At 55.1% G+C, this 9,544-nt stretch overlaps 1 protein-coding gene across 1 annotated transcript in view; it reads left to right on the forward strand.

The window, feature by feature from the left end:
* BAZ1B (bromodomain adjacent to zinc finger domain, 1B) overlaps window positions 1-4,543 on the forward strand; it is a 48,721-nt gene extending 44,178 nt beyond the window's left edge. The window contains exons 17-19 of the mRNA XM_010000206.1: window positions 1,688-1,839; window positions 3,442-3,545; window positions 3,977-4,543. Of these exons, the coding sequence (XP_009998508.1) occupies window positions 1,688-1,839; window positions 3,442-3,545; window positions 3,977-4,343 (623 nt within the window). The 3' untranslated portion in view covers window positions 4,344-4,543. The remainder of the gene's footprint in view (window positions 1-1,687; window positions 1,840-3,441; window positions 3,546-3,976) is intronic.
* Window positions 4,544-9,544: the final 5,001 nt, after the last annotated feature.

Here is a 9,544-nt window from a genome sequence, read left to right on the forward strand (position 1 = left end):
AGGAATGCCAGCACCCTTAGGTTGCACACAGACTACTTGGGATGTGTAACTAATTCATTCCTGGGCAGCTGAGTGGAATAAAAGAGCATTTTCTAGACTCTTCAGTGACTGCTTCACCACTTCACCTCTTAGTGTGTGTATCCACTTTGTTTTTCAAGGAATTTGACTGAGTCTCATTTGGGCAACTTGATGCACTAAAAAGATCAATCTTGGAATGGCACGTTGCCAGCATTTGCTTTCTGTCAAAATGCCCTTGACTGACATAAAATTAACTTCAGACCAGGGCAGATGGTAGAATCCAGAGACCCAGAGGATTATCCTGTGTTCTTTCAAGGGTTTCCATCCTGGTCTATCAGTCTTGATTCCCTGCTTTATTCTGGTTTCAGGGACGTTCACTGATACCCTGGCTATGTACACTGCTTGTTGTTCTGCAGTGTATCCATGTCCACACTTGGAGTGTGTTCAGCCTGTGTTGCGTGGCCAAGTCAGGAGCTGAGCCAAGGTTTCCAAACAATAGCAAAAGAGGGGTTTTTTTATTACTAAAAATAAAGCTCTAAATGCAACCCCTGGTTTTAAAGAGCATTAACATGTAAAGGTCACAGTGGAAAACTTTTGTTTTAATAGAGAAGTCCCCATTAATCCTCATGGCGTTTATCCTGAGGGATATAACCTAGAATGTTGGATTGTCAGACATTTAACACGTGCCACACGCTTGACACACCAGCAGAGTGACAGCAGGCGGACGTCCCACTGCCCCGACACACGCTCCTCATGCTGGGGGCCTGGCAAGATGATTTATTGGACAGGGCTGGATTAGAGGCTGCAGATGAAGTGCTGCTGTGTGGTGGATACAGCTCACTCAGAGCACTTGTGACCAGGTGGAAGGAGCTTGGCTGGGGAAGACGACCAACACGTTCTCCTGATCCAGAGGGGTCATGGGAGAAACTTAAGACAAGGGAGGGCATCAGCACACTTGCATTTCCATCAGCCTGGAGCTCTGACAGGCAGCGCAACAAACAGGCCAGTGCCTTTCCTTGGGATGTAATGCAGCAGCCCCCATCTTGGGGAATAAAATCCCTTTGTTTCCCACTGGCAGCATGTGGAGCAGCTCCCGGCTGCAGTAACTCGACACTGCCCTGCACACAGTTCACTTTCTGCAGGGGGGAGAGGAGGGGGAACTGGACAACTTAGCAACTGGCCTGTGCCACTGTGTGGGCCACTTGGGAAATGCTTGGAAAAGCACCCACTCCCAAAGCAGGGAGGAGCAAGGAGGCAAGCAGGAATCCAAGGAGACAGCAGGTCTGTGCTCCCGGTGCTTTCAGAAGTGATGTTGCAGTTCTGTTTGAGTCAAGTGTCTGTCCCTGTGGTACCTGCTCTGCCCTCCCTCAGGTCTCCGTGCGTCAGGGTCTGGGTGCTTGATGCTGCATCCCTGGCACAGGGAGATCTGGCTCAAGGGCCTGCCTGGTGTGTGTTACTGTCCTTTAGCTGTTCCCAGACAATAGCAGTGACTTCTTTTCAAGCAGGAGGTGATGACCTGTGTGTCTCTGACACCCGCGTGTGCTGAGTGTCTGCAGCTCCTTGGTGCCCTGCGTCAGGCTCGGCCTGGGGTCTGTGGCTGGGCAAAGGGCTTGTGAGCTTTGATTCCAGGTTACCCCCCTTCTCTAAGCCCATGGCTTCTGTCTTTCAGTGAGACCCAGAAGGGCAGCCCAAGGCAAGCAGAGCACAGCCATGTACTCCTTGAGGCAGGGGAGGCACCGAAGAAAGAAGCAGTCGCTGCACCCTGCCAGGGGACCCCGGCCGCAGGCTGCACCTGTCAACGGCGCTGACATTGATGAGCTGGTAAGAGCCAAATTGCTCCCTGGAGCCTGCTCACATCAGGAGTTATAAACCAAGCAGGTGTCACACTTCCTCCCCTTCCCAAAGAAATCATATTGTGAGACCCAGCTGGGCTGGGGATGGGTTAACAAAGGAGGCACATCCTGAAGGGCCTGGTACACAGAGCACAGATATGCCAGGCATCCTTCCCCAGCCGCTTTCACACATTGTCCCCCTTGAGTAGCAGGCAGCCTGCAGCTTGTTAAAGGGTTTTAAATAGTACCCATATGTCTCTGCAGAGAGGTGGGGGGACTGCGGGGGTCCTGGATGGTCAGAGAATGCCAGCAATGTTGGACCCTTGCTCCCCAGCCTTGGCCGTTTTCTGACAGTTGTCGTCCGTATGGTCACTCCCCAACCTCCAGGACATAATTTGGCTGCTTTAGGTTTCACTTGACATTTAAAGAATAAAACCTTATGCTCCTGAACAGAGCAATCTTGTGTGTGTGCGTGCATGCGAGGTAGGGTGGAGCTGCAGTGTGCTGTGCTGTTTGTCCTGGGAAAGACACACCACGGGATACGTGAGGATACTCCAGCCCCGTGGGCCATGTCACGGGCCCCTGCTAGATCTGCCAGCTGTCCACTGGCCAGCCTCAGCAGTGCTGCTGAATCCTGTCACTCTTGAGCAGGTCTTTGGGCTCGCTGCTTCTTGCACAAGGTGTGGGTGGGTGGTGGATCCACAGTGCCCTTTTAGCTGATTTGTGTTACAGGCTGGGGGAGCAACCAAAGCAGTGAACCCAACATGGGCTGCTATGGCCAGCTTAGAAGGATGTTCAAGTGGGGAAAAGCTTACTGGGTCACTGACAAATCACTGTCCTGGAGAAGACTCTGCTAGGGGCCTTCCATCTACTGGGAAGAGACTGAAGCTGACTCAGGACTAGTGCCCTGAGTTGTGGAGCCTTCCTGTCACCTGAGGTCCTCTAAGCAGCAGTGCCTGGGGAGCTGTGTGCTCGGAGCTGAGGGGATGTCCCTGTGCTGTGCCTGACCTTGTGTGCAGCCTGTGTGTGGGGCAGCAGTGCCTGAGGCATCAGCTGCTCTGTGGTATGGTGGGCTCTGCAGTGGCAGGACAGCACACAAGGGCTTTCTCCCTCTTTGTCTCCTGTGCTGTCTGCCAGGGGCTCAGAGAGGGAATTCACACTCTTCATTTGCTGTCGTTTATTCTTTGGCTGCTTGTTTTGACCTTGTTGTCTTTGAAACTATCTTGCTGCCCCTGCAGGAAAAGACAGGCTGCTTGTGAGCTATTCCCCCCAGAGCTTCTGGATGGGGCTCCTGTTCTGTAACTCAAGCTGCCTCTGCATGTGTTGGCTGTTACCATCAAAAGTCCTGCAGCAGAGCAGTTTTGCAGTTTGCCTCTTGATTTTGTGGAAGATGGCTGCATTTGAAAGACTTGAACTTTGTTCCTGCAGCAGTGCTACATATCCCTGCCGAGTGACACCCTCGCTCGTAAGCGAGAGGATTGAAAAGAGAAAAGCTCCGCTAAGAACCAGCTTCTTTGGCCTCAAAAGTGTTTGCTGAGCCCTAAAGCCCGTGGTGGTTCCCTCCTTTTAACAGCATCCTTTGTGTGGGCAGGTCCTTCAGACAAAGAAGACGGCACGTCGCCAAAGCCTCGAGTTGCAGAAGTGTGAGGAAATCCTCAGCAAGCTGATCAAGTACCGCTTTAGCTGGCCCTTCAGGTGAGGGCGCAGGACTGTCTGCAGGCAGGGTGCAGGTGTGGGTGGGCCAGGCCCCGGTCCTGCCAGAGCAGGCTTTCAGTAGCAAGTTGTGCTTGGGAGGAAAAGGGAGTGAAGCTGCTCCAGAAGAAACCACCACCCACTCGGTTCTGTGCTGGCCTGAAGGCGTGGGGCCTTCCCAGGTGGTGTGACAGAGGGTGCCAGGCTGCAGAGGGGAGCCTGGGGTGGCTGCTCGCTGCAGCTCCCAGGATTTTCAGGGTGCTCTGTGATGGAGAGAAGGTCCCTGCCGCGTGCTGGTCCTTCCTGCCAGGGAGGTGCTGGGGGGGCAGGTCGGGGCTGCTGCTGGAGCGAAGGGGGGGTTCTGGCTCCTCTGCCACCCTGCTCTGCCTGTGGCCATCATTTTCCTCCTGTCTTTGTGGCTCTTCGTTCGGCAGGGAGCCAGTGACCACGGAGGAAGCTGAAGATTACTTTGAGGTCATCAGCAACCCTATGGACTTCCAGACTATGCAGAGCAAGTGCTCTTGTGGCGATTACCGCTCGGTGCAGGAGTTCCTCTCCGACATCAAGCAGGTGTTCTCCAACGCCGAGTGCTACAACCAGAACGGGAGTCACGTACTGTCCTGCCTGGAGAAGACAGAACAATGTTTGATTGACATGGTGCACAAACACCTGCCTGGCCACACGTATGCACGCAGGAAACGCAGGAAGCTCTCTGCCAGGTGCCAGGGACTGGAGGAGCAGGAAGGGGACAGTGAGTCAGAGCCCCTTGAACATTCCCGGGGGCGGAAAAGGAAGAAATGAGGGACAGGGAGACTGGGGGAGAGCCAGAGCTGGAGCAGGCCGTCTGGTGCTGCAGGGCAGCTGGATGGGTTGTCTGGAGGGAGCTGGGAAGCAGCAGGCACTTCTCAATTAATCCAGCCTTCCCTTTGGCCCATCCTAGTTTTAATTTTTCTGCAATTTCCTCGAGTATTTGGTCATCCACTGAGTGAGCAGAGATGACTTCTTGCAAAAGCCTCAGAGCTCTGAACAAGTCTGTCCTGCTAGAATAGGAAGGTTGGAGGGCAAGGAAAAGGCCTGGCCAAAGCCTGGCTGGGCAGGGGAGCACAAAGCCTACTCCAGCTCAGGCACTGTTGGCTTCCTCAGGATGAGCCTCTTCCTCCCCTCTGCCAGGAGTATTTGGTCATCCACTGAGTGAGCAGAGATGACTTCTTGCAAAAGCCTCAGAGCTCTGAACAAGTCTGTCCTGCTAGAATAGGAAGGTTGGAGGGCAAGGAAAAGGCCTGGCCAAAGCCTGGCTGGGCAGGGGAGCACAAAGCCTACTCCAGCTCAGGCACTGTTGGCTTCCTCAGGATGAGCCTCTTCCTCCCCTCAGCGAGCAGCCAGCGCCGGAGCGTGGTGGGACCTGGCTGGCTGCTGCCTGTGATGTGAAACCAGCCTGGAGCTGGGGCAGGGAGGGATCATGTTGCTTTACGGAAGGACTGGGTATGATCAGACCAATGGGATGCTAGTTCTTGTATGTATATATTTATATGGTGTTAATTTGGAGCCCCCGATGAAGGGCTGCATAGGGTGAGCGAGCACTTACATTTATGGAGATCCAGCCTTCACCAGCATCCTAACACAATTGGCCTCGAGGTGCTCTTGCTTTTCCCTTCTCTTCTTGGGGAGCCATCTCTGGAGGTTGTGCTCCAACGAGGGTTCTTCTGAGCTCAGCTCTCCCCACATACACAGCAGAGGAGGCAGTTGGCTCCCCAGCCCCCCTCCAGCAGCACACCAACATGTAGCCCTTTGCATGAACCGAGTGCCACCAGCGTCCCAGAGAGCGTGGTTTTCTGCACGCCCTGCAGGGAGCTCCAGGGCAAGTGGAGCAGCAGAAACATGTTCTGTGTAACTTCTAACATAAATTTTCTAGTTAAAAGTGGCTTGTTTCTAGCTGTGATCTTGTACAAAGAACACCTGTAAGATACCGTTGTCTTGCTTTGGCACATGTACAGTTTATATGATATCATGTTTGCTTTGTATTTTCCCCCCCTCTTAAAAGTAATTTTCCTACCAGTAGCTGGAGTTACACCAGGGGACTTGTTAGGGGGTCTCCCAGTCCCTCTCTAGCCACGCTCTCACCACATTTCACAGTGATACCTTCCCTAGCTCACCTCCCCCAGCACAGTGAGGACCCACCAGCCCCATCCTGCTGGGAGGCTGCTCTGCCAAGGCTCAGCATGGGGTTCTGCCGCCCGAGATACTGACTTTTCTCTAAGAAAAGGGTAGGTTTTTTTCATCACCTCTTCCTCTCCTTCATGACAGGTTTTGATCATACAATCAGGGCTTGAACTTTTTATTATAGGAGTCTATAATTTGGAACAAACCAGCCACATGGCTGCTCTGTACTGGTTTTGTAAGAGAAAAGCAAAAGCAGCCGTTGCATTTTAGAAGGAAAGAATCATTGATTAAAAACTGTGGCCTAGTTTTGTGAACTTTTAGGGGTTTTCTTTTTCTAACAGGTATTCTTTTCAGTTCTGGACTGTTGATGGCTGCAGACTAGGCAGGTTTCCAGCCACTCCCCTCTTCCCCTCTCCCCAGCCTCAGCTCTGTGCCCCACAGAATAGCACTGACGTTTGTATTTCGCACGTCCCCTCCAGAGGCTTTGTTTTGTCCTGTTCATAAAGAGCATTTTCTGCAAGTCCTACACAGTGAAACCTTTGGAACTGTACGTTTTTAAAAAATAAATGTCATTTGGGAGGGAGGGGGTTTCTGCTAAGGGCTGTACTTGTAATAAATTGGAAACTTAAAAATAAACATTATGTACTTGTGTTTGTAAAAGCAGCTTGCAGTGAGTCCTTTGGGGGTGCCTTCTGTTGGTGTGGGACTGTCTGGGATGTCCCCCTCACCTCTGCCTTCCCCAGAGCTCCCATCAGACATCATATCACTGCCTTCTGGAGGAAAAATGGAGCCAGCCCTGTTTGTTGTCCCTCCCCCAGAGCTGAGGGATGGCGCTGTGCTTTTCCTGGCCAGCCAGGGGCTGGTCCCCGGGGTGTGGGAGCAGCCCTGAGGCTGGCTACCCTGTTGGGTCCCCTGTCTCCAGCTGCCAGTATGACACTTGTCCTCCTTCCACAGCATGCAGGGTGGCACTGGGTAGCTCTCCCAAAGGAAATACAAGATGGTGACAGGAGAGCTGAAATGCCTGCTCTTTCACCCCAGCCTTGCCTGCCTGGCCCTCAAAACTGCTGCCCTTGTCTTGTTTTTTGCGTGTTTTGCAGCTGCAGCATCATTGGCCGTGGCTGGGAGGGCAGCAAGGACTGTTCTGCTGTGTTTCTATGGGCACAACCCCCAGCCCACCATCCTGGTCTCCAGCAGCCTGCAGGACACGTGCTGGGCTCTGACACACTGGGCTCCAAAGGGGCCAGGGAGGTGAGCCAGCATCCATGTACAGCCTGGCATCTGAAACAAATGCCTTGGCTGAAGTTGTGCTGGTATTCCTGCCAGTGTTGCACTGCCGGGGTCAGTGGCTTCCCAAGTGTCTTCATCGTCCTTCTGGCTTAGGAGCTGAGCTCTAAACACTCCAGCCAGGTCTAGCTCTGCTGGGCAGAGGAAACCTGATGGGTTTGAGGGCTCAAAGGCTCTTGGTGATGGACAGATGCTGCTTTCCCCAGAGGAGCCTCATCCCTCACCACAAGAGGTGGTTTGACTTGCTGGACATGCCACAGGACCTGGGTGAATCAGAGTGTGACTCAAGCTGGGACATTTGCAGATCTCAGCATGGAGACCTCACACCAGCATCTGCTCCGAGACCTTTTCAGAGACCTGCTTTTTATAGCAGCCCCTGCATGGCATTAGTGTCCTGTGCAGGGGCTATAAATAGCTGTCCCCACGGCTGGCAGGCTGGCGGGCAGCCGTGGCCCTGCTGGCACCACGGGCTGGGGACGGGGCTGGCCTGTGTGCTCTGAAGGTCCAGCACAGCCACAGGAGGAGGCCATGGGGTGCAGAGGGTGAGCAGCCTTGAGCTTGATTCCCCTCTTGGCTTCCTCGTGGCTTTAGCATTCATATTAACCAATTAACAGTCTGAGTAAATTGGGACGTTCAGCACATTCCCAGAGCACTGTGACTTTCCTTCTGCTACTCAAAACCTGGAGTAAGCATCCTGCCTCCTGGGGGGCATGACATCTGGGACATCTGTCCCCCACTCCACCAGTGCCCGGGGAGGGGGAACACTGGGCTCAACTTCTCCAGCTTAGCTGGACCCAGATCTTGGGGGGGGATGTCCTGAGCCAGCCCTCACCTGGTGGCTCAGCCCCTGCAGTCACCCCTCCTGCTGGCAGTGGGCACAGCCCACCCTGGAGCAGTGCCCAGACCAGGGGGCTGCCTCACTGAGCCCTGCTGGCCCCTCGCAGAGGGACTTTTGCTGCTACCTCCACCCCTCTGGAGACGCGTGTTTGGTGGCCTTTTGTGCTGCTCCAAGTAGGACGTAGCGGGATGATCCTGGGGTGGGGGGATACGGCACAGGGTTGGGAGCACGAGTGTCCCTGGCACAGAGCCCTTCTGTGGGGCAGCTCTGTGGTGGGGCAGCTGAGCCAGCATCCATGTACAGCCTGGCATCTGAAACAAATGCCTTGGCTGAAGTTGTGCTGGTGTTCCTGCCAGTGTTGCACTGCCGGGGTCAGTGGCTTCCCAAGTGTCTTCATCGTCCTTCTGGCTTAGGAGCTGAGCTCTAAACACTCCAGCCAGGTCTAGCTCTGCTGGGCAGAGGAAACCTGATGGGTTTGAGGGCTCAAAGGCTCTTGGTGATGGACAGATGCTGCTTTCCCCAGAGGAGCCTCATCCCTCACCACAAGAGGTGGTTTGACTTGCTGGACATGCCACAGGACCTGGGTGAATCAGAGTGTGACTCAAGCTGGGACATTTGCAGATCTCAGCATGGAGACCTCACACCAGCATCTGCTCCGAGACCTTTTCAGAGACCTGCTTTTTATAGCAGCCCCTGCATGGCATTAGTGTCCTGTGCAGGGGCTATAAATAGCTGTCCCCACGGCTGGCAGGCTGGCGGGCAGCCGTGGCCCTGCTGGCACCACGGGCTGGGGACGGGGCTGGCCTGTGTGCTCTGAAGGTCCAGCACAGCCACAGGAGGAGGCCATGGGGTGCAGAGGGTGAGCAGCCTTGAGCTTGATTCCCCTCTTGGCTTCCTCGTGGCTTTAGCATTCATATTAACCAATTAACAGTCTGAGTAAATTGGGACGTTCAGCACATTCCCAGAGCACTGTGACTTTCCTTCTGCTACTCAAAACCTGGAGTAAGCATCCTGCCTCCTGGGGGGCATGACATCTGGGACATCTGTCCCCCACTCCACCAGTGCCCGGGGAGGGGGAACACTGGGCTCAACTTCTCCAGCTTAGCTGGACCCAGATCTTGGGGGGGGATGTCCTGAGCCAGCCCTCACCTGGTGGCTCAGCCCCTGCAGTCACCCCTCCTGCTGGCAGTGGGCACAGCCCACCCTGGAGCAGTGCCCAGACCAGGGGGCTGCCTCACTGAGCCCTGCTGGCCCCTCGCAGAGGGACTTTTGCTGCTACCTCCACCCCTCTGGAGACGCGTGTTTGGTGGCCTTTTGTGCTGCTCCAAGTAGGACGTAGCGGGATGATCCTGGGGTGGGGGGATACGGCACAGGGTTGGGAGCACGAGTGTCCCTGGCACAGAGCCCTTCTGTGGGGCAGCTCTGTGCTGGGGCAGCTCTGTGGTGGGGCAGCTGTGCCGTGGGGCAGCTGTGCCGGGGTGGGGGGATACGGCACAGGGTTGGGAGCACGAGTGTCCCTGGCACAGAGCCCTTCTGTGGGGCAGCTCTGTGGTGGGGCAGCTCTGTGGTGGGGCAGCTGTGCCGTGGGGCAGCTGTGCCGTGGGGCAGCTGTGCCGTGGGCTCTGTGCGCTCTGTGCCTCCAGCGGGGCCGATAACCGGGGGGTTCGGGCGCCGGCGGCCCCAGCGCCGCGATAGCGGGACCCGTTATCTGGGGGGCAGA

The sequence above is a fragment of the Chaetura pelagica genome, unplaced genomic scaffold, assembly GCF_000747805.2.
Source record: "Chaetura pelagica isolate M959 unplaced genomic scaffold, ChaPel_1.0 scaffold516, whole genome shotgun sequence".
NCBI lineage: Eukaryota > Metazoa > Chordata > Aves > Apodiformes > Apodidae > Chaetura > Chaetura pelagica.